This window comes from Mustela nivalis, assembly GCF_964662115.1.
Source record: "Mustela nivalis genome assembly, chromosome: 3".
Taxonomy (NCBI): Eukaryota; Metazoa; Chordata; class Mammalia; order Carnivora; family Mustelidae; genus Mustela; species Mustela nivalis.
Genome location: NC_139022.1, coordinates 58,203,158 through 58,229,309, shown reverse-complemented (window position 1 = coordinate 58,229,309; position 26,152 = coordinate 58,203,158). Strand labels below are relative to the sequence as shown.

Genomic DNA, 26,152 nt, shown 5'->3' with positions numbered 1-26,152 from the left:
AACTCGTTACTTCCCTGGTTTCTTCATATGGAAAATGGAAGTAATAATGGAACTAACCCATAGCGCTGTTTACCTAGTGAAAATCACTTGTAACAATGATTGGCACAGAGTGAGTGTTACATGTCACCCAATATTATCCAATGAAAAGACTGCAAAAAGGCATATGCCATTTTCTCTACCTGAGACATTTCCTCCCTATTCCTGGCATGAACTAAAACATCAATTTCTCCAGCAGGTCTTTTTCCTTTAATCAATTTCCATTGTCACTTCTAGAAGTTACCCTCTCCCACCCCCCCAACACAATGTTGCTTTCCCTCCATCAGTACAATTGTTACACCATACTGCAATTTTCTGGTACCGACAAAAACATCAAGTGAAGGAGAGAATTGTGTCTATTTAATCCAAATTTGCACCCCGGACCTAGCAAAGTACTTGGCATATAGCATATGTTCAATTCAATTCATATGTTCAATTCAATTCATTCAGTGAATGAATGAATTCAATTCATTCTTTAAATTGAATGAATAAATGAAAGAAATAGAGAAAACCGGAGTTTAGGAAATCATATTAACCATGTGAGCACTAATAATAATAAAGGAGATGCCTATAAAACACCAGCTAAATATATATATACATATTTAATGTATCTGAGTATATACTACTGAGGTCTATTTTTAATAGGATTAGAAAAATAAAAAATCAAAGAATAATAAAGGGAAATAAAATATGAAATCCTGGGATGCCTGGGTGGCTCAGTTGTTAAGCGTCTGCCTTCAGCTCAGGTCATGACCCTAGGGTCCTGGGATCGAGCCCCTTCCTCACATCGGGCTTCCTGTTCCGCAGGGAGCCTGCTTCTCCCTCTCCCACTCCCTCTGCTGTGTTCTCTCCCTTGCTGTGTCTCTGTCAAATAAATAAATAAAATCTTAGAACAAAACAAAACAAAGCATGAAATCCTATAGTGACGAAGGAGCAATTGTTAGTTTGTGCAGAATGGCAACAGAGTCGAGCAGCTTAGGACTTAGCACTTCTTAAAATTTCACTTGGGTATTAAATACAGTAAATTCATGGTTCTCTGTCTCACATTTAAAAAAAAGTCCTTATTTGTGACAATGCCTGTAATGGTATCTAATGGGGACACAGTCGCTGCAAGACATTATTGTGTCACTTATTTTAGTTTGATGGTTTTGAATTTCTGAATGCTCAAAAAATATTTTGGGGTCTTTTTTATTTTGTTCTCATCTCCATTTGTCACTCTTAATGAAACTGACTCATCCTCTTTGGATCAATTTTTTTTTCAAAGCCATAAAACAGAGAAATAGGAAGAAGTCTTCCAATTTATATTCTTGAATTTATAACTGTAGCACTTCTACATACCAGACATGACACTAATTTGGTCTTTTCAATTTGTACACAATGTTCTCAATCCAAATTCTAAAAAGACCCGAAGGTTCAGCTTTTTTTTTGCAACCGGTCATTTCGTTAACTCAACAAAGTGACATTTCTCTCTTAGTTATGTGGTATAATAAGAAATATATTTAGTCTTTGTCTCCAGTCCCTTGCACAGAGCTCCTAAAACCCTTGGAGTCTCCTGAGTGATGGGAGTGTCTTTCATAAAGGATCCCTTTCCCTTACACCTGAGTTCATACTCATGTAGTGAGTTTCTGTGGGGCCACTGAGGCTGGTGGATAAAAAGCCAATTATTACAGGGTGGGCACCTCTGAGAGGCGGGGAGGACTGAAGATTGGGTTATAGAAACTCTTGAACAAGGAAAGTCAGAGAGCTTCCTGGTTGATGTACACACCATGAAGCTGGAAAACCCCTAGCCATGCCCCTTTCCCCTCTCTCCTACCTCAATCGTTATCTTGCCATACGTATCCCTTTATTTATTTGGCATATCCTCAGTTATATCCCTTAGGATAAACCAGTGATAGTAAGTAAAGCACCTTCCTGAGTCGTGTGCGTTCTATTATCAAAGCTGAGGAAGAGGTGGTAGGAATCCTCAATTAACAGCCAGCGGTGAAAAATGGAGACGGCTGGGGCCCTGGAATTGTGTCTGAAGTGGGGGCAGGCATATGGGCCTGAGCCCCTTAATTTGTGGGATCTAAAGCTAACTCCAGGCAGAATGAGTCAAAATGGAACATAGCTGTTGAACAACCAGTTGATGTCCGGGGAATTGGAGAACTGGTTGTTGGTATCAGAAAACAACAGATGACCATGTGGGGAGTTAGTTGTTCCTGGAAATGTTAAATACCCTGATAGCCAAGCATGGTGTGCTATGTTGAAAGATAATTACTATATTTTTTCAAACATAACCAAATTATGTGGGAAAATGTATAGGAAAATACATGAAGAAAACATTAGTTTTCTTAAATCCCTTTTTTTTTTTCCATCCCAACAAATGTAGCCACTTGAAATTGGAACAGATACTGAGTTATAGAAAGGAAACACTGGATAATTTGCTTTCTGTAGTATTGACATTACTGGTAGTTGAAATAAGTTTCATATTCATTCATACTAAATTTGTCATCAGAATTATACTTGCCCCTTGTGAAAAGTTTAAAATGAGGTTTAAGATGGAAAAAGTAGTTACGGATACTATGTCTGCCAATTAGTCTTTAAGAAATAACATAGTAAAAGACAACAGAGATTTACCAACAGCTGATGGAGAGCTGATAAATCTGCTAGGTTTGGAATGGAGGTATTTACTCTTTTGGGGATTCATTAGACATACTCATCCATTATTAATATTCACCAGAATGGAAGGATAAACATCAGTTGACTCCAAACCGAACTGCGAGAAAGCAGTAAGGAGGAAGATAAACCGAACATCTCGGGTAGAGTAATTTGTGATACTGGGGTAAGGCAGAAGATGTAATTACTGGGTCTGCTATTGGTTTTTCTGGCCAAAGTTTTAATTTATTTCAATATATTTTATTAGGCACAATTACTATTAATTTAAATAAACCAGCAGAAAGGTAGAGGTGAGGGAATCCCTACAGAGGGGAATACCTGGAGAAAGAAATGAGCTTTTCGTAATTACCCAAAGGGCAATTTATTGAACCTATTTTTCAGTGACACATTAATTAATTATTAAGTGCTAAGCCTTGTTAAGCATTTGCAAATGTGCCAGGCACTGTTCTATATGCTTTACTCTTAATAGCCCCATTTTACAGAAAATGTAGAAACCTTTAGAAACCTAAAGCACCATGAAAACAAAGAATTGGCCCAAAGTCACAGTGTTGGTAAGCTGTGGAGCTGGGAAATTATCTCCCACCGGAGAATGTGCCCTAAAAATTATGTTGCAGTGAATCTCAGTACTGCTACTAATTTGGTCATGCTGTTTTAAGTTGGCATTACATCAATTTCGAATCTTTAAATTAATAAAAGGAAAAATGTCACTGAAGGTCCAGTACTCCTTTTTATAACTTCAATGAGTATTATTCTGAGGTTAGTTATTAGTTATGTTACATTAACTAATTAAAAAAAAAAACACTGAGAAGTAGAAACGTTATAAAATGTAATAAAGAAGGTTAACATGCTTTTTTCAGTTAAATATATGGTACTCCTTATTGAATGTCACCTGGGATTAAACAACTTCTAGTTTTTCATGGCAAATGTTCAACCCCATGTCGGCTTCCACTTGTCAGATCAAAGTTATCATTCCATATATTTGAAGGGGATGGATAATGTTTAGAAATAAAAACTAATGTAGCTGATCAATTTGAACTACTCATATTTAGAAGGAAAAAACTCTAGAAAAGTGTTTTATCATCTCCAGATTCTATTTTTACCTGGATTGGGCAGACATAATGCTGATGCTTAGAAAAGAAAAAACAAAACCATCAGAGAAAACCACTCTGTGCTAACATTTAAATGAAATACTTTGGAGACTTACTCTCCAATTCCAGGTAAAAATACTCCCATGCCAGTTATTATCACTATTGACTTTACTCACAGGTGCTCTAAAGAAGTCTAGGGAATTTTCTCATTAGGGCCAAACACACACACACACACACACACACACACACACACACACACACACACATCATATAGCTGAGGGAAATATGAAACTGTTCCGATTATTAGCTCTACTTTCCACTTGTAAAATCTGAGTCATCTTAAGAGGTGCCTTGGAGAGTCAGTGTTGAATTGGTTTACAAAGAAAGAAAGAAAAAGACAAATGACAGATGATAGCTAGCTAGGTAGATAGATAGTCCCTAGTGAGCTGGCTAGACAGATTCCTGCAGCTTTATTTTCCCTACCACGCTTTCTCTTTAAATTAGGGGAAAACACATGAAATAATTAGCCAATATATCTATCTTAGTCTTATGCATCCGTTTCTACTCCTACATTCTGACTTGAGGATAGTTTTAGAGTACTAGGACACAGATAATTTTACTTTTCTCTTATGTTATTTTTCATACACTCAACCCAAACTCAAAGTCCTAACCTTCTCCAAACCATTGAGTAAAACAGATAATTTACTGTATGTTATGGGTGAAAAACTGTAAATAATAGAGGACAGAATTCAACAACTGTTCCAAGTGATTCTCCCAGTGCAACATACACACACACACACACACACACACACACGTTCTTCCATTTTGCAAGACTTTTCTCAGTCAATAGATAAAGTAAGTAGGGGTCCCGGGTCCTGTGAATAACAGCAATCTCTCACAAGTATTTTAATGTTTATTCCCAAATCTTATCTCTCCTCACTTCCCCCAAATTAAACGTTACATTTGCCTGTTTCCTTATTGCTTCTTTCAACTGCAGAAGAAAATTAATGGAAACAAATGGCACAGATTCACCATCTGTAACATTTAATAATTCTGTGGCTCTGGGCAAATCATCTTGCAAGAGGGGTGAAATATTTCAGATGTCACGGTTGCAGCAGAACCATATTCAACTATGGGAAAGTATTTAAGAGATTTAAGAGGAAACATCTACTATTTTATTTTGTTTGCCAAAACAGCTCTATAAAATCTGTTTTCTTGACAAAATCATTCTCTTCAATTATAAGATTTAAACTGATAGAAAATGGAGTAATATAAACAATATATGATCTCAAGCATTGTAAAGGTTCTAACTCTCTGTGGTGCTGAGATACTTTTTTTAATGGAATGAGGAAGAAATAATAATATTTCCATTTTTTAACTTAAAACATGTTTGAAATAGATCCCTGAGAGTTACAGGAACATATGACAAGTGAGATGAATATTTTTTCTAAAAATCTGAACTGCTACTTTGCACACATGTATCTTTTTTTCTATTTAGAAATGAATCTTACTCTATAATGGTAATTCGCTCAAATCCTGCATTAGAATACTGGCATTATATACTGAATTGGATGTGCATTAGTGGAACACACACACACATATGCATATATATACAAACATGTCTATATATAATATTTTAATCATGCATTATCAAGTATTGAAATTTATTTGTTTTCTTTATAAAACTTTTACAAAAATTATTTTTCTTCCTATATCTTTAGTTATTACTAAAGGAAACTTAATATAATTTTATTTTCTCAGATAAGTTACTATCATTTTTCCTAACATCATTTGACTTTTTTGTTAAATAGTTAGGAAATCAATATTTTCCAATTATGTAAATAAGCACATTTCTTACCTACTAAGAATCAATAGCAAACTACAACTTTCTGGAATAAAATGGAAAAATTTATTTCTCTTGAAGAAAAAAGTTTTAAGCATTCAGAATAGAGAAATCAGAATATAAGAATTTTGCCATATCATAACTATTATTGAGATTAGGAGCTCTTATATTTTAGAATAAATGATGAATGTGTAGGTCAATAATAATAGATTTAAAGTAAATACTCATTTCTGACAGACATCATATAATCCAAAAGCTATTCAAAAGCTTTTAGCCAGGCCAAACTCAATAACAGAGCAAAGAATTTGAGTAATTTTTCTGTAGTCAATAACATTCAGAGACTCCACTTTAGGGATTATTATATAAAACATCCATAATATATGCTTATTTTGATTAGTATAGTAAATGAAAAATATGAATTATATAAAAGTTATTGATTTTGCTTTTATAGGTCACTGATGTCAGTGCATTTTCATTAGCCAATCTAAACTGTGATAACAGATACAATCAAAAGAAAATATTCTAACAAACGAGATATTTCTGATAGAGTTGCCAGGGTGATAGAAAAGATCTTATTGAATAAGCATATATGGTAATGGCTTGAATTTCTCTGTAAGATACATAAGAATTCCTGAGTCACACATTTAGTCTGGTGGGCTAGAACTGGCTTTTACTTATTCGCCTGTGTTCAACCTTGGATTTTATAAGGTGGTTGACATCTCATCATAGCTTGAAAGTGGACCTGGTGGCAGTATTTAGATTATGGAAATCAGCAAATGGTATAATCCAGGTTTGTTTGTTTTCCCAGAGAGCTGATTCTTAAACAGTTACTAGCCACACAGCTTGAAAAGAATCTCTACTGGCAGAACACTGTGTAATTTTCTACAACTACTCCACAATCAATTTCTTAAACTAGTGAAAAGCACAGACCTTTTTGGTGTTGAAGGATGTATGCTTGAGGCCAAACGGCTTAGAGTCTTAGGAGTTCACTTAACCTGACCAAATATGCTTAATGTCATTATTTTTAATGAGATTTCTTATTAGAAGACATGCAAAGTCTTCTCCACTTATAAGACGGTCTGAATCAATTACCATCTATGTTTCTACCTTATTCTCCTCCCAAAAGGTAGAATAATGAAACTAATGGTTAAGAGCTAGAAAAAGCAGAACGAGGATGAGTGAATCAGGCTGTAAGAACGGACGGGACCCCGGGTTATGTTGTTTCTGAAGAACTGGATAACATGCCTAGACTACTGAATACAGAACAACTGAGCTGTGGCTCGGAGTTACCACGAATAAAGATGTCAGGTCTTCCTATTTTTTAAAGAATCAACAACAACAAAAGAATGAAATTTTTATTTGAAAGCTGATTGCTATTAAATGTTGGCAACAAATTTTATTTTTAAATATGTGTTGTTAAACACAGGTCAGTAGGCTGGAAGTCAGAATTTATTGTGTTAGTCATCAAATTGTTAGTCATCTGTTTGCTCCCCTATTCTACAATCAGGAAGAGGAACAGAAATAGCAATAGGGTGTTTCTACAAGAGAAGTGAAAGAAATTAGGGATTTTAAAAAACCAATGCTATATTACACATACTGCCAACAAATAAATAAGGGCCAAATAAATACAATAAAAAACACATTTTATAAAAGTCTGTTTTGGCCAGAAGTAAATCTAAGTTATACTTTACTCATTCCAGTCCAAACATAAGTAACTGAGGGAGTCAGTAACAGAGAGCACCAGAGAAAAAGAATGGTAAATTAAACACTGAATTAAAAGTCAAAGTACTACAAGTCACTGATTATGTATTTAGAAAAAGGAGGTTTGTTTAATCCAAATTAAAAATAAAGACTTACCATAAAGATCTGAGTCCAGAGACTCAAATATAAATCATCAGCATTGTAGTTACTTAGAAAATATTTTCTGGGGGCGCCTGGGTGGCTCAGTGGGTTAAGCCTTTGCCTTTGGCTCAGGTCATGATCTCAGGGTCCTGGGATTGAGCCCCGCATTGGGCTCTCTGCTCAGCAGGGAGCCTGCTTCCCCTCTCTGCCTGCCTCTCTGCCTACTTGTGATCTCTCTCTCTGTCAAATAAATAAATAAAATCTTAAAAAAAAAAAAAGAAAATATTTTCTGGCACTTTTCTCAGGTATATCCTTACACATATTTGCTTTGTATAGGATAATAAATATGCACAATAGAAAAGATTATCACTAGGTAATTTCAGCAAATTGTGAAACAGCAACATTTGGATCCTAACACTGTGTTGTCCACACTAAACTTCCCAGAAAATTTATTTAATCCATTTTGACAAAGCTTTCTCTAAAAACAGATGGCTATTTATTCCTCTAAACTTTCAGCTACTTAAAATGTGCAAGAATTGATACTTAGTTTTGGTACAAATTTTACTTGTTCTCTAGCCAAATACATATTTTAAAGTTCTAATGTGTTTCAAATTTTATTTAAATTAAAATAATTCAAATTTAGATGGCATGAGCTTCACAAATAATATGGCACACCATCAATCAATTTTCTAGAAGAGATCTTGATTTTGCTCTGCAGATGTCAGCTGAAAGCCTGAGTAGATAAGTGAACTTAAATATAATGAAACGCTCGGAGCTCAGCTATAGAATTCATGTTATCTTTATCTGAGTTGGAAAAAAAAATGGAATTCTATTTTAGAATTACTTAAAACTTGTGTCTGAAGTTGGGATATAAATCCTTAGCTAGATAGGTAGTTTATTTAGGTGTTTCCTCTTCTTGTTTGTGAAAAATAATCTTTTTTATCTCTGGTCAGGAAGCACAAACCAGAAACAACTCAAGATCTTTGATAAGTTATATAAATAGGAATGCATTCAATTTCTGAATGTAACTTTGGCAAAGCATACAAGGCTATATAAATTAATATGTATTATTAAATTGAAAATAATACATCAAAAAGGAATTATAAAATGACAAAATCTGTCATAATAATATAAAGTGATACTTTTCTATGGAGATATTGGTGGAAAGTGAGCTGTTCTAGAATCAGTGAATTTGGCTCTGCCACTGGGTATCTCCTTAGATGGGACTCGGGGCCTTAATACTTGTTCTGTAAAAGGAGAAGTTTAACGAGCTTATACCAAAGGATCACTGCAATCAATACATATTAATTAGCTAAGGATAATATATTTATATACTTTTTTTCCCTCCAAGCTTTTATTTAAATTCCAGCTAGTTAACATGCAGTGTTATATTAGCTTCAGGCATACAATTGAATGATTCCACACTTCCATGCAATACCTGGTGCTCATCACAAGCACTCTTCCTTAATCTCCATTGCCTATTTAGCCCATCCCCCACCTGCCTCCCTGTCCATGGACTAGGAATGGGTGTATATACCACACACACACACACAATGGAATACATTTACATATTTTTATGATAACATCATTTACATATTTTATCTATACCTAAAATCTGCCTTTAAATATTCCTGATCCTTTACTTTTATGTTATTATGGTTTTATTAGTGAGACACAGAAAAATTGTCTGACGCACGAAATGAGAATTTTCAATGATTTTCAAATGGGTTTTAGTTTTTCTAAGCAGTTATGAATGTCCTCATACCTTTTTTGCAACATTTTCAAGTATTTTCAACTTATTTTAGGGAGGATTGTAGTGCTATTTATAAAGAAATTCAAAGCAGAAGCTATAACTGATGAACACATATAAATACATGGCCAATATAGAGTTTCCTCTAGGGTAAAAGGTAGGGGATTTTCAAAGAAACTACAAAACATGTTTCAATGTGTTACCGTAATGGAATAAAGCACAAGTTATGAAAATGTTCTGTAATATCATCATCAAATCAGCTTGGTTAGAAAGTCCCCAATCAAACCTAGGTGTTAAAAGGTCCAGAACATTGAGGAGAGACGTCAAATTCCCCAAGCAGTTCATTTCATCATGAGTCATAATGCTTGGGCAATGCAAAGTTATTTCCTAACACTCCGACTGCTACAGAGGAAACCTCATACTTCCATCAGCCCCTGACCAGTCAGAGCACTATCCTACTGAACAGGCTTATCTGTCTTTAGGTCTCTTGGCGATGGATCAGCCTCATTTGCTCCTGTAACATTCTTGTGCTTGGTTACTTAAGGACAGAAGAAAACCAATCTCCAAAGTTTGTCTATTACCCAGATCAAAAAAAATAAAACAAAATGGAGATAGATTTTCCTTCCTGTCACCTTTTTCTTTCCTAATTGCTTCTTTTTGTTCAGTTCTCCAGTAAGTCTCTGCCCTTCACCTGATCTAGTTGCTGTCACAGTGTGCCTCCTCATCGTCATATTCAGTGTCTCAGACACAGTGAGAAATTCAAGGACTTAATTCCTGTGAACACCAAGTTAAATGAGAAAAATGGAAGAAGGGAAACGCCAAATCCGCCATATATCATGGTGGAGAAAGAAGAGAGATTTATACATCTATTTGAACGTCATTTTGTTCTGTCACTTTGAATTATTTCTAAACAGGTTACTCATTTCAGTAGCTGTATAAGTGTTCCTTTTATCACCTTCCATCCTTTTCTAGAATAAATTTTAGTATGTAGGAACACTGGTTGGACCCTGAAGCTTTTTGTAAACTGGGACTCCAATTAACTTTTTTTTTCTTTTCTTTTCTTTCTTTTTTTTTTTTTTTTAGATCAAGCCACAGGTATTGGAGTCATTACGATTAGGTCCTTCAAAAAAGGACTATTTAGCGGTAGGTAACTCCGAGAAAACTTATAAATAGGCAGTGCTGTGAATTCTGGGTTTATACTCTCAGCTGACTTTTAATCCTTCTTGGAAACTCTTTTGTGTATCTCTACACATGAGATACACAAGTGTAGACTGACCTCACTCACATACCCCACCACATGTATTTTAAGCATTTGCCAATTCCTTGGGCTAACATTCCCCAATCACTTTGTCCTTCCATACACAAACCTCTGGATTTCATAAGCCCATCACTTAAGGACGCCCCCATCACAGTCTTCTTCACAACCCCAGACCTAGCCCAGCCTCTGGGACAGGATGCACTCTGTCAATGTTGCTGAAGGAGTGAATGTGCAGAAACACATTAATTCATTTTTGCCAAATGTGGAATTATGTGATTTAAAGTACTTGGCTGCTCCAATAAAAACTTTTTTTAATAAAAAATTTGTATTTCATTTTTTATTATAATAGGAGCGCCATGTGTATTACTACAATATTTGTAGGAAACATATTCTGTGTTAATTATTTTCTGTAAAATAATCAGCTTACTAGTTTTGAAACTGACAGCAATTTTGTTGTAGGCATCTGGTCTAGAGAGAAAAGAAACAGAAAATATTTGCCAGCTGAAGAATCTACAAAATGTGTTTAGCACACTGATTCTTCCTAGTACTGACTTTTATTAATGGCAACCTGACTACAACACATACGGATTCTACAAAGTATCTAGTCCTTCTAGTTTTTTTTTTTTTTTTTTAATGATGACTATTAAGAAGCACAAGAGTTTTAGGAAGATGGCCACAACCCACCACAACATTGTTTCTTTAGCTTTTGTTGTTTTAAAATGATACTGTCTAACATTTATACAGCTGTTCAATTTTCTCAAGCACTGCTGAAAAAATATATATTTTAATATAAGATCAGCTTGTCACACTGTGAAAATTTTATATGTGGCTATAAAATAATTTCTGCAGAAAGTTCACAGATCTATTGAGAGGAAAAGATCAATGGAATAAAATGCAAAATCATAACTTCGGCTACAGGTAATAATTTTAAGTCAGATCCACTAGAGGAGATGAAAAGATATAAAGGAGTTGCTATTAAACCAAAATATCAAAATACTAACAGTGTAATATAGAATCCCTTGCATTTTAGATTATGTGAAGAATATGCACATGTCACATAATTGTTCTAGCTATTTAATTTTGTCCAAGTTTTTAACTTGTACAAATATTACTGGATATCTGAAACAAGGAAGCTCTAAATCTGAACTCAGTTATTTGGTACTACAGCTTAATTAATTTTGGCAAATTTCTCTGAAATGTAATAAAGGCCAAGGAAACGCAATCTATGTAACTTATTTAATGGGTTCCATATACTCCAAGTACCAAAGAATTCCTAATTCCTTTATCATATAATCACTTTATGACTTTATTTTTTGCAGAAGGACAAATGGATTCTCTACTATCCCTAGGGTGACATCAAAGGGCAATATTCCCTTCAAGAGTGGGCTTCAAAAGGAGGGACGACAGAATGGGACAAATAACATGAACCATACTTTTATTATGACAACAATTTGGTGTTGACAATGAAAATGTATACTGCCTGAAACAAAACCAGTTTATTCTTTGGTAAGAAACTAATGATAAAATAGCATCTGCCAGTCCATTCTCTCTCTGCAACAGCTTCCGTTTGACAACCAACGTGCTCACAGTGGATGATGGTCTGGAGGACAAAAGGGGAGGCAGGACAGAATCAGGTGACTGTAACTGAGTTCTTCATACAAAGCATGTGACTGATATTCTGCCCAGAAAAACTTAATCGGGAAATGCAGCTAAGTAATCTGACTGCTGAGGTAATGAGGTTTGGTAGAAACTCACGTGAAAACGAGAAGGCAGCAGGCATTCACCCTCTAACAGAGCAGTGACTGTGCAGTTTTTTGGTGCTGACCTTAACGTCAATGCCTAACTTCATGATGCAGCAGGATAAAGATGCAGAGCAAGGAGCAACGGGAGGACAGAAATCAGCAGGACTTACTTCTGCACCCAGATTGTTTCCACTTCGTACTCCCCAAATTTCCCAGGTTGGTTCATTGGGTCTTTATGATGACTCCCTTTATTCCCATTGACATTCCCATTGACTTATGTGGGAAATTTGGCATTAGGTAAGATTTGGCATTAGGGATTTGGCATTAGGTAAGAATTATTTGGCATTAGGTAAAAATTAGCTTCAGTTACATATACCTTACAGTTTGTCTAAGTTACTTTATCCTCTCTTTCCTGAGTAGTTGATGTTTAAGGGGTTATTTCTTATTGAAACTAAAATCTGTTCTAACTATATAGAAGTGAGGTCGTTTAAGGAATGAGAAAGCCTTCACAGCACATATAAAAATTCTACGATCTTGGTGGAGCCCTAAGTTATTGGCAAGGAGTAGCAATGGTGTATCGGTAGGCTAAAGTTTGTTGTTGTTGTTGTTGCTTACTTTTTAAAAAAGATTTTATTTATTTATTTGACAGAGAGAGACAGAGAGACAGTGATAGAGGTAATGGGGGAAGGAGAAGCAGGGAGCCCATTAAAAGTTTCCTGCTAAGCAGGGAGCCCCATGCGGGGCTTGCTCCTAGGGCCCTGGGATCATGACCTGAGCTGAAGGCAGACGCTTAATGACTGCGCCAGCCACCCAGGTGCCCTGACTTTTGTTTTTTAAATAAATTTTTAATTTTAGTTTCAGTATAGTTAATATACAGTACTTTATTTGTTTCAGGTATACAACAACCAGAAGGCCAAAGTTCTTAAGATACAATAGAAATTATTATTATTTTATTTTTTTAAGAACTGAGAAAATACTTCGGGATTTTACTTTCATTTAGGCCCCTGGAGTGCCAGCACCAGCACCCCCCACTTGGCGGAAGTGACTGTAACCATGAACACTGAAAAGAAGTGTAAGGGTTTAGAACTTACATGATGTGATTTGATTGGTTCTTAAAATAAACCACTGAACACTATTTCCCACATATGTCAACAGATCCATTGTGCTTAAATATAGCCTTCAGAAAACCATATTGAACCACAAGCCCTGTATTGAGGGAGAGCACATTCATTTATTAATGCATAACAAGAACATCATTCAGCATATTAGTCGGGCACAGAGAACAGCCCTTGGCTCTTTGGGGTGCATACTGGTGAGGGCAAACTGGTAGAATTATTTGAATGACCTGTGCAGTGTGGCTTCCCCCCACCCACCAAATACTGGTATTTACTAGGGTTTGATCATTTTGTTCTTTCTCTTGTCTCCCTGAATGTTTTCCTTGACTTATTTCTTCTATGGATTGTGAAAATGTAAATGTCTTACTTGTGAGAAGTCATTCCTAGGCCTATGGCTCCAACTGAAACCTGTAGAAAAGAGTTTCTAGCCTGCTCCAACATGCTTTCCAATTCTTGGTTTTTATATAACCCATAACTAAAAGGAATTGTTAAAAGGTCTTTAAAAATATTTTATAGTCAAAGCCCTTATTCTGATATTCTGAGTATGTTTACTCACTCACCCAGATTTTTAAATCCTTTGGTGGTGGTAAGAGTGTTGAGAAGAAAGAAAAAGGAGAGATGACCCTCCCACCTTGATCTCCTGCCGAAAGGGATCATGGTATGCTGTCACACGGGCCTTTGAAATATGTGTTAAACTCTGTCAATAACTTGTTCCTACATGAAAATTCTAGTACCCAAGTCCCAAGTCTTTTGCCTTATTCTCTTCTCATATATTACTAGTATCTTGGCATTTCAAATATCTAAGCCATAATTTGAAAATTATAGCCTGAGACTGGGATCATCTGATCAACCATATTAGGAATTAGTTTCAGTTGACTGTGATCAATTATATAGATTCAAGCTAAACCACATCTAAGTTATTCTATGGAAATAAGAAACTACAATTTTTTTTAAAAAGCTTTATGGAGTAGTTGATTCAATAACCTTCCTTGGAGAACTCAGGATCTAGTCATGCTCACTGTTTAAAATTTTATTACAATGTATTTGCTTTTTATTTTAAATTCACAATTGTTTTAGTGTATATAAAAATCCCTGAATGTAATAAATTCCCAGTCACCTGAACTTAAATTAGAATAGCTTTATGCAAATTAATTTAATATACAGTTTGCATATTAATCAGTGTTCCTCTTTTTTTTTTTTTTTTTTTTTCCTGAAAGGTCAGAGAAACAAGGGAATTTCTAAGGTTATTTATATACTTTCTAACACTCATTACAGGGTTGGGTCTTGAAAGTAGAAAGGCAGTAAACCTATGAAATAAATTTATGAATTTTTACTGTAGCTCTTAAATATAGCAGTATAAACATGTGTTCCAAATACTAAATTTCAGTCTTGAAATTTAAAAAATGATGACAATCAATTTATTTCCCTTGCTAAAGTATTTAAAATGGACATTTTTCTTCTAGGAAACAGTATAATAAATTAATACTTTAAGAAATCATATACATATACAGTTTAGGAAGATAATGCTCAAGATAATAATCAAGAAATAACTCTAAGTTTTTAAGTTACTAAATTATGAAACTAAGGCACTTTCTCAGGTGGCCAGGATGAATTTATAGATGTTCATTCTGGATTTTCCTAAGGGTCTCACTCCATTGTTATGGTTCATTTACTTTTTAATCAGAATTTAGTCTTACATTTTCATTCTAACCATACCTTAGGCAGGTATTAATTCAGTAAAAGCACTGATTTACAATTATGGGGGTATGAGGCACAAGTTGGTTCTTGATATATACCAGCTGATTAATTAATAAAATGCTGGGAAGATAAGGTATCTATTGAGATTCAAGCCTTCCTTATTGGTATGGTTCTCCTCTGTTCCCACATAAGCTAAATGGTAAATATGAATTCCAATGGTATCCAGACTGATTTAAAAAAAAAAAAAGTTTCCTCCATCAAGCTTGCTGACCTGCTGATTGCTCTAAAGAACAAACATGAATCAGACTTCAAAGTCTTTCTTCAGTACAATTTTGCCCTTTTTCATGACTCCATTCTCTCCCCATCTCTGCACCTGTGTCCCAACCCTCACCGTTAGGAATACAGGTCTTTCACCCTTTCTCCTAGTTACATGAAGACATAGATAAAGCAGTCTCTGCACCTACAAGATTTACAACATAGGGGCGCCTGGATGGCTCAGTGGGTTGAGCCGCTGCCTTCGGCTCAGGTCATGATCTCAGGGTCCTGGGATGGAGCCCCACATCGGGCTCTCTGCTCAGCAGGGAGCCTGCTTCCTCCTCTCTCTCTGCCTGCCTCTCTGCCTACTTGTGATCTCTGTCTGTCAAATAAATAAATAAAATCTTTAAAAAAAAAGATTTACAACATAGAGAACAAAATAAACAGTAATAATACATTCTGATGACTGTTCTATTAGAGACATAAGATCCTTTATAAAGAGAATAGAGAAAAGACACCCATGTCAATCTCTGAGAAAGGGACAAGAGTGAGGAATTGTGCCTACTGGAACTTACCTTTAACTGAGACTTGAAGAAAGAATAGAAATGATCCAGAAGAAGAAAAGAACAAAATGCATACCAAGGGAAAAAAAAATTAGAGTATGTCACTCTCACTGATTGCCATGAAGGCTTCTCCACTGCTCAAAGGCCATTTTAGATACTTTGCAGAACTTTTTAGTCTCAATAAGAAAGAACCAAGTATTGGGAAGTATGTTGGCCAAGGGCAGCCTATCGGCTGTTTTTCCAATAGCTTCCTTTTTCAGCCATATACCTGCGAATGAGTTCTCAGATATAAGCCATTCATATGTTCACATCCACAATGAAATATAAATGATAGGAGCTGCTAGAAAATAATACTGTGACACAAGGGTAACTGGATTATGATTTCAGGAAACACTGCTGTGCCAGAAGGGTAAATATCACCATCCCCAGCAAGGGAAGAAATACTACATCATGAAACTATCATGAGGTTTAAAATACGTATTATGCAGTTGTCTAGCTACCCAAAAACATGAAAGAAAGATGCATGTTTTTTAAAAGGAGTATTACAGCTGTGTTTCTCATTGGTCAAAATAGAAACAATCTGGAAATGTTTTTGGCATAAGACTAAATTTAAAACAAGTAAGCCATTTTCAGAAAGCATTTGGAGTGAATGTCATGATATTCAAAGTTTTTTTTTTTTTTAATTACTTCTCCTTGTGTGACTTTGACTTGGTCCAATATTACAAAATAATCCCTTTGAATAATAGTGATGAACTATTTCCTACCAAAGGTCTATTTCAATCTCTACTTTTACTGGAGACTCTTTTGGGAGCCTGGTCTGATTCAAATTCTGCAAGCTCATGCCATTCACATGAATTTAGCCTGCAGAGGATTACCCTAATTTTATATAGCATTTTATCTTTACACTTACTTAAAATTGAAAGCTTTTCACATCTGAAAGATGAGTGCAGTAACTAATATCCGAAAAATTGCATTAACGGTGTAGAAAACAAGTTAATGCTGAAAGATGGGTGAAGATAGAACAATCTATTTATTTGTTAAGAACCATATTAAAAATCATACATTGTTATATATACAATGGAATATTATGCAGAGATGAAAAGGATGGGATTGTGCCCTTTCCAACAACATGGATGGTCCTAGAGCGTATTATGCTATGAAGTAAGTCAGACTAGGAAAGACAAATATCATATGATTTCACTCATATGCAACATCTATGAAAAACAAATGAACAAACAAACAAAAAGTAGAATCAGACCTATAAATAGAAAGAACAAACTAATGGCTGCCAGAAAGGGAATGGGTAGATGGACAAAATGGGTGAAGGGAAGTGGAAAATACAGGCATCCCATTATGGAATGAGTAAGTCATGGGAACAAAAGGCACAGCATAGGGAATATAATCAGTGATACTGTAACAGTGTCATACGGTGAAAGGTGGGAACTACACTTGCGGTGAGCATCACATAATGTACAGAGAAATAGGATCACAACGTTGTACGTGGAAACTGATGTAACTGAGTATCAACTATATCTGAATAAAAATTAATGCAAACAAATCATACATTTAACAAAGCAACTAATGTGTGCTCTTTAAATAGAAACATATACATTGGGGTGCATGGCCTCCTCAGTTGGTTAGCATCTGACTCTTGATTGCAGCGCAGGTCAAGATCCCAGGGTCCAGAGAATGAGCCCCCAAGTTGGGATCCACACTGTGAGCACAGAGTCTGCCGGTCCCCCTCGGTCCCCTTCTGCCCCTCCTCCTCTAGCCCTTCCTACACTAGCACTCTGTCATCTCTCTAAAATAAAAATTTAAATAAATAAATAAATAAATAAATAAATGGAAAGCAATAGTTGCCTAATGAAAAATTTAGAACAGAATGACAATCAGACCGATAAGAGGTGAACTAGAGATGTCACTTGATTTGATTTCTGCAAGGCTTATTATTCCTTCCAACATTTAAATCCACAAGCCTTAAATCATGACCTTGATCATTAAATTGTGAATGCAGTACTCACAGCCATGCTAGTTTAGCATGCCAAAAGAAAACCTCACTGATCCAGCAAAACCCTGGGAAACTTAGGAGGGTATATTAAGAGATATTCCATTTTTTTTTCCATTTTGTTTTTTATTTATGACAAAATGAAGACGTATACTGTTCATGAAAAATGCAAATTAATTAGAATATCACCTTACATTCTGAATAAGAGGAAATAATTCAAAAGTTTTTTAGTCACAGAAATAGTGGAAAAGAATACCTATCCTCCCAACACAAGATAAAATTACTAAGCATAAATTCAAGATAGCACAAGTACCAACAAATAAATATAAAGTGGGAAACTCTTGCTGTATATTAAGCATGGCAAAACCAAACCAATTTCTGGAAATCCCAAGTGACAAGTGGAACATGAATAAACATGAATTGTCATTATAAGCAAAGCCACTGTATTACTGGTACTGTGCTTAAGAGGCAAAACGTCTAGCAAAGCAACTTGCATGAAATACTATTAGTAATCATAGGTTATATTTTTATTTAAAATAGTGTATTATATTGTGTATTGCATACTTTGTAAGTATATATAAAATATTGATACAATATTTAATGTTATATGTTGTGTGTATATATAGCATATATGTATTACGTTCATTTTCTCCGTATACAACATATAAATACCACTCCAGAAATGATTTTAAATAATTTGCATTTATAGAAAGAGCTATCTCTGCTTTTTTAAAAGTTTAATAATTTTAGAAATTTAAAGAAAGAATAAACTCAATAGGCTAAATGGCTCCCTAACAAAAAAAAAAAAAAAAAAATATATATATATATATATATATATTTATATATGTTAAATATATATCTTTATCTTATCTATCTATCTATGTGGGTGTACGTATTTATGTCTGCATATGTGTGTGTGTGTGTGTGTGTGTGTGTGTGTGTCTGTGTGTGTGCGTGTATCTTTTACCAGCAAAAGGAAATTTTTAGATGAGGGAGTATTAGCTTAAATATGGTTTTAAAAAATATAAAGAATATTTAAATTCCAAGAGAAATGACTTTGAAGCAGGAATATTTTCGTAAGCTACCTCAATTATCAAAATGACCAAAAGTTAAATGAAGCCTTTTACTTAGGTTAAGAGAAGACATTTCTGAGAAGGTCTGTAAAAATTAAGTACAAATGTGTATCATGTTGCTTTGAATATTCACTTGAGTAAGAACAATTAAAATTATAAAACCAGTGAAACTCAGCACTGAAAAGAATATTAAATGATTCAACACCCACTTTTTAAAGGATATAGATTTGAGGATATAAACAGTCTATCCCTGGACAGAGCTGAAGTTTTATTTGACCTTCCTTTTATATCAAACTCCTAAATAATTCTTAAAAATTCTCTAAGCCAGTGTTCTGAGTTTGGATCAATGTAGACCAAGTTTTAAAGAGATTAAGAGCATTTTCTCAGAACTTGCAAAATACTCCAATCTGACAAACACTGCTATAGGTCATAGGGTACACCATTTAAAATGAAAATTCTTAATTCCAAGTAAATTTAAGGCAGTCATGTAGTCATTTTATCTCACACTTGTACATTTCTTTTGTAGTTGTTAAATTATCCTTTAAATAAGAAACATTTGGAAGATCTGTAAAATACAAGGGTAGCACATGTATTCCTCACTAAAAGATAAGAACAAAACTCCTAAGTAAAAGTCATAAAAAATTTTAAAAATCTACATGAACTAAATGTATCTTTCTCTTGAAAATCATTCTGGTGAAGACGTTGTTTACAGAATTGTTGGATAACTTTAGAATACCCAACATATAGAACATTATGTACTCTTGTTAATCTTAATAATAAAAAGCAAGCCCTTAATCTGTGTTTATCTCAATTCATACAAAATGTTTATCAACTTAATGAGAGTACAGTTCCTATTGTATGAATATTGATATTAAAACAAATAACTACAGTGTGATGAAAAAATAGGATAAATAATCTTTATTACAGTAGAATTAAAAGTAATAAAACTAATGGATGGTATACATTTATAAAATAATTAAGACTTGAATATTTAATTTTTGGCTTGAATATTTTTTAAAGATTTTATTTATTTATTTGACAGAGAGAGACACAGCAAGAGAAGGAACACAAGCATGAGGAGTAGGAGAGGGAGAAGCAGGCTTCCAGCTGATCTGGGAGCCTGATGCAGGGCTCCATCCCAGGACACCATGACCAGAGCTGAAGGCACACACTTAACTATCTGAGCCACCCAGGCGCCCCTTGGCTTAAATATTTTAATGCTTCATAATCATCATCAGGGGGTAGAGGATTCAACTATAAATGTTTGAATATATTTTCCAGAATGACTGCAAACTAAAGTTTAAATTAATTATGCTCTTAAATAAGTATCTGAATAAAGGTAAAAGAATTACAATTAAGATGTAAGATAATAGAGACAAGAACTAAAAGAGCAAACTTCCTGAAGTACCAACATAAAAAAATAATAATAATAAAGGCAGAACACTACATATAATTCTAATGAAGAATTGGCAATTTATATATAACATGTTTATGCATATAAGGCAGATAACATATCATTTTAAAATATATTTATTTATCTATCTAATCTCTTTCCTTTGATAATTCTTAAGAAATTATCTATCACACTTGGTAGTGGAACTAAGGACCTACTTTTTGCATGATGATTTTTTTTTTCACCATGTTAAAAAATAAGAAACTAAAGTATAACCATCCCAGTCAATAAAACAACACTTGGCTATTATGAATCAAATTATAGTAATCATAAAAATAGGATTTTTTTGCTGAGACTAAATATTTTATAAAATATGTATTTTGAGGGGTGTCTGGGTGACTCAGTGGATAGCCTGCTTCTCCCTATCCCTCTGTGGGCCGCTCTGCCTACTTGTGCTATCTATCAAATAAATAAATAAAATCTTCAAAAATCTATCTATCTATCTATCTTCACGGCCTGGATGGTTCAGTTGGTTAAGCATCAAACTCAGTTTTGGCTCAGGTCATGCGTTGTGAGACTGAGCACCATATCTGGCTCTGTGCTCACAGGGAGGGAGTCTGCCTGAGATTCTCTCTCTCCTGCCTCTGCTCTCTCTCCCCACCACATGCATTCACCTTCTCTCTCTCTAAAGTAAGTAAATAAATAAAATCTTAAAAAGCATTTGTTGATAGGTCTTATCATTTAAAATTGTATCTTAAACGATGTCATTGGGCAAAATGCTTGTTTCAGGATACTGTAGGCTGTCTGTTGATAATTTTATTATAAATGTAAAAGAACTTTGATTTTTTAATATCTTGTAGTCACATTTTTAAAGTTTCAACAAGTCATTTTAAAGTTTCAAACTCCTGTCTTCATTCTTAAAGTTTCATGAAAATTGCTCCCTTTTTCACAAGGAAAATTACAAAATGATAATTAAAATATGTAATCATGTGTAGCTTTTGAAGAAATACCACTGAAAAATTTGCAACCCCAACGACTGTAATACATTCATGTAGTCTCTTAAAATTGTAAATATATCTTTTGTCTGTCCCCATTAGATTACCCTTTCATTACTTTGCAACATTGTTTTAAAATTAGAATCTAGCTATAGTTTTTCCTTTTATTTTATTTAATATGGCTTGGGAAGAATGGCCATTCATTAAAACATAATCTAAAAATCTCTTTTAATTTTTCGACTGATGGTTGTATTTTTAGGGCATTGAAAAAAAAACCCCACAATTAAATAGATGTTTAAAGTTAGTTAAGCTGTCAGAATTTTCAGAGAGGAAAAATACTTAAATAATGAAGCTTGGCCATATGAAAACTATCACAATGATTCTCATTGTGTTAACCTTTTGCCTTGCAAATCACTTAAACTTTCTACCTGTAACTGCAGTACTTGGAGGGCCCTTCACATTTTAACACGGTGATGATATGCATACTATACTGCATGCACTAGGTGTTCAAACCTTTTATTAGAGACAACAAACTCCAATAATCAACAGAAGCTATGAAATTCTCTAAATTATTTTCCTGAATTGTATTAACCACAATGTTTCAGAGAGATGTAAAACAGATACTTAACCAACAGCTCTTTGGGGAGTTTGCTCTTGCTTTCATATCATGTGGATCTTTGTTCATCAGCATTCATACTTCCTTATTTCAGTAGTTTCAGTAGCCTTGTAGAGCACAAACATTATGTTGAAATGCTACATTGCACGCATTATTAATTCCATAAATGAAATGAATTTTCACGTATACCACGTGTACAAATTTCCAATGTATTTTTAATGTGAAAGGCAACTCTAGAGCTACTCTGTATATCCTGGGTCACAGTTTTTAGAATTTAATCGCTTGTCACTTGAGGGGGAGAATGTAGATCTATAACCATTAGAGTAGCAAGGTTAAGTTCCTCCTAGAGATCCAAAATAAGTCTTGTTAAAAACAACCTAAAGCACAGTAATCAAATGAATCTATACCATTTACTTCATCAGCGGCCAGAAGTTTGTTTGGCCTTGTTACTCTGGGATAAAATGCTTAGGAATTAGTGAAGTGGTTTATAATGGGTATGGAAGGAAAGTGGATAAAGCAAAACAAAAGGAGAGTATAGATGAACTAGTTATTAAAAGGCTCTGCACTTTCTATATTTAGGAAAGTCTATAAAAAGTGTATATGAATTCACAGTTCTTGATCATGTAAAACTCTGTCTGGATTCTAATTTATTGAATGTACCTCTTATTTTGTGTTTTGACATTGATAGTCCATGAAAATACAATTTAGGGAACAAAATTACTAGTTCCAACGCTTACATGGAGAGGCAATGTAAGGACCTATTTTACTGTCCCTGCTCCCCTTCCCCCAGGGGACTTAGAACAAGTCCTGGAAACCAGCTCCAGGTGTGGAAGCCAAGAAAAACAAAGCTGTATCCACCTCGAGTTTAGCCCTGACATCAGTACAGCCATCTTGGCAAAGCAAAAGCTGGCACCTTGCACTATAAGAGTGGGTTAGCATAAGAATGGCCATCCTGAAGGCTGGGAAGCCATTTTACTGAGCGTCCCTAACCAGCCCACGGGGTAAACTTGAGATAAGAGAAAGTAGCTAAAACCTAGGAAACAACTTAATCATATACCACCAGGGCAGTTAGGCGATGGTGCCACAGGGACCAGATGTTAAAGAAAAACAAATAGTTAACTTGCAGAGATCACAATCCTGCAAGACAGGAGTCTCCCTTGGTTTGCAAATGTCCTGGTGATGTACAACAAAAAGGCTATCTCTTCAACTGCCCAATTTCCAGAGACAAGTGGCTCAGTTCCTCAAGGCCTAAGGTCGCCCTCCCCACCATAAAACTGAAGGAGGCTGAGGCAGAAGGAAATGTAAATAAAGTTAAATTTCTTCAAAACCCAATTCTCACTTAACCCAGGATGGCTCCAGGGTGATGCCGGGGTGGCAAAAAGTTTAAACAAATTTAAACTGTCAAAGTGGGGCGCAAGATATGTATGTAGCCATGAAGAAGTGCCTTGAAAATGCTGTATAAACCCTTGGCTTTGAGTGCTGGGGTCCTTGTTGAAACCCGCTGCGCTTGGCAGATACTTGGACCCCAGCTAGCTGGAAATAAACCTCACTCTGTGACTTGCATTATCGAGGGTGTTCTCTGTCTAATTGAGGGGTGGTCGACTCTGTACCCTAACAACAAAAGACCAGAATAGTCAACAAAATACTGATGGAGAAAAAGAAAGGCAGAGTATTGATACTACCTGACTTTAAGACTTACTCTAAAGCTAGCATAATCAAGGCAGCATGGTGTTGGTGGAGAATAGACAAACAGATCAACAGAACAGCTAAAGAGCCCAGAAATAGATAAACAGATAGACACACATATGGTCAACCAATGTGTGAGAAAGGAGCAAATGCATACAATGGAGCAAAATAGTCTTTTTTTTTTTTTTTTTTTTTAAGATTCTCCTGGTGCTGTCTTGTGCTGGAGGTTGCCAGGAGAACCCAGCCTGCACATGTGCCGAAACCTTGCTCCTGTCCTCTGATGTGCGCCTCACAGGTGCCCCAGAGCTAATCTTTTCAACAGATGGTGCTAGAACAACTAGACAACCACATATAAAGAAAAGAAACTAGACAGAGATCTTATATCTGTCATAGAGATTAACTCAAAATAGATGATAGATCTAAATGTGAAATGCAAATCTATTAAACTCTTAGTAGATAGGGCGCCTGGGTGGCTCAGTCCATTAAATGTCTGTCTTCAGCTCAGGTCATGATCCCAAGGTCCTGGGACTGAGTCCCGCATTGGGCTCCTTGCTCAGTAGGGAGCCTGCTTCTCTCTCTCCCCCCTGCTCATGCTCTCTGTCACTATCTCTATCTTTTCAAATAAATAAATTCTTAAAAAAAAAAAAAGAAAAGAAAAGAACATAGAAGATCATCTAGATAACTTTGCGTATGGTGAGGACTTTTTAGATATATCACCAAAGACACAATCCATGAAAGAAATAATTGATAGGCTGGACTTGATTAAAAATAAAATCTTACACTCTGTCAAAGACACTGTCAAGAGAATGAGAAGACAAGCCACAGACTGGGAGACAATATTTGCAAAAAACATATCTAATAAAGGAGTGTTATCCAAAACATATATGTATTAAAAAACTCTCTTAAAGCTCAGCAGCAAGAAAACCAACAACCTGATTAAAAACTGGGCTGAACACCTCAACACACATCTCACTGAAGAAGAGATAAAGATGGCAAATACACATACTAAAAGATACTCTGCATCATACGTCACCAGAGAAGTACAAACTAAAACATCAATGAAATGGCACTACATAACTAGTGGAAGGCCAAAATCCAAAACACTAAAAGCACCACCTGGGGAGGGTGTGGAGGAACGGGAGCTCTCATTCCTTACTTCCGAGAATATAAAATGGCATAACCACTCTGGAAAGCAGTTTGGCAATTTCTTATAAAACTGAACATACTCCTATCATAAATCCAGCAAATATACTCTTTGGTATTTACCAAGATGAATTAAAAACCATGTCCACCCCAAAAGCTGCACACAGATGTGTATAACAGCTTTGCCAAAATTCGGAAGCAACAAGTGAATGAATACACAGACTGGTACATCCAGACAATGGACTATTACTCAGTACAAAAAAGAATGAGTAACAGGCCATGGAAAGACATGGAGGAATTTTAAGTGCTTACTGCTAAGTGCAAGAAGCCAATCTGAAAAGGCTACATACTGTATGATTCCTACTACAAGACTGTTGAGAAAAGGCAAAAACAAGAGAGACCATAAAAAAACAAACAAATTGAACATAATTTTTTAAAAAAAGAACAGAGTCAGTGGACATTATAACAGAAAACTACATAAAATCTAAATATATGAGATGAGTAAACGTATCATTATTATGATATATCAGCTCAGTGGAAAATTGCTCAGCAATAAATGTGTACTTTGAAGGCAAAAACAAACGAACAGTTCTTGCCATGAGCAGTGGGGAGGGATGGCCGATTAGGCTGAACACAGAGGATTTTCGGGAAAGCAAAACGACTCTGTATGATGCTGTAACAGTGGATATATGTTATTATACATCTGTCAAAATCCACAGAATGTACAAACTAAGAGCGAACTGTAGTATAAACCGTGGACTTGAGATGATAATGTTGTGTCAGCGTAGGCTCATCGGCTGTAACCAGTGTAGAGCTCTGGCGCAAGATGCTGATGACGGGGCTCTGCATGTGTGGGGCAGGGATATGGGAGGTCTCCCTCCCTCCTCCCTCCCTTTCAATTTTGCTGTGAACCTAAAACTGCTTTCAAAAATACTTTATTAAAAATAGTACTAAATCAGAGCCATCTTAAATTTTATTAGTTTCCAGTAATCAAGGAGTACTTACTTCAAAATATTTTTTTTTAAATCTTACTAACCCATCACTGGAGTGTGCAGGTGTATGTGTATGTGTGTGTTAGAGTGTGTCTGTGTATAAGATAAGACAATAAGAGCGTTATCTTTAAAATTTTCTCACACTCAAATGATACTCTACATTAACATGTCAAAAAATAAGATGTGTTCCTAGCACGATGCTTTTATAAAGTTACCCTGTTAAAAACACATTTTTTTTCCCTTCAGAGTAAGATTACCAGGAAACTTTGTAATTAAAAAAAAATTACTTATCCTCCAAATGAATGTATTTTATCTTACTTTGTTGAAGCTTCATGTCAAACATCAAAAGAATGCACGTTGAATAACCAAGATCTAATTATAAGAATGCAATTTAATTGTGTGCA

General features: G+C 35.1%; 1 protein-coding gene across 2 annotated transcripts in view; it reads right to left on the bottom strand.

The window, feature by feature from the left end:
• The window catches only part of ST8SIA4 (ST8 alpha-N-acetyl-neuraminide alpha-2,8-sialyltransferase 4), a 100,374-nt gene that overhangs the window by 27,194 nt on the left and 47,028 nt on the right, over positions 1–26,152 (bottom strand). The window contains exon 5 of one of the 2 annotated variants that reach the window (XM_082723838.1): positions 8,723–12,072. The exons of the other annotated variant lie outside the window; for it this stretch is intronic. Coding sequence (XP_082579964.1) covers positions 11,829–12,072 — 244 coding nt within the window. The 3' untranslated portion in view covers positions 8,723–11,828. Of the gene's footprint in view, positions 1–8,722; positions 12,073–26,152 lie in introns of those variants that run through there. 2 annotated transcript variants of the gene reach the window in all.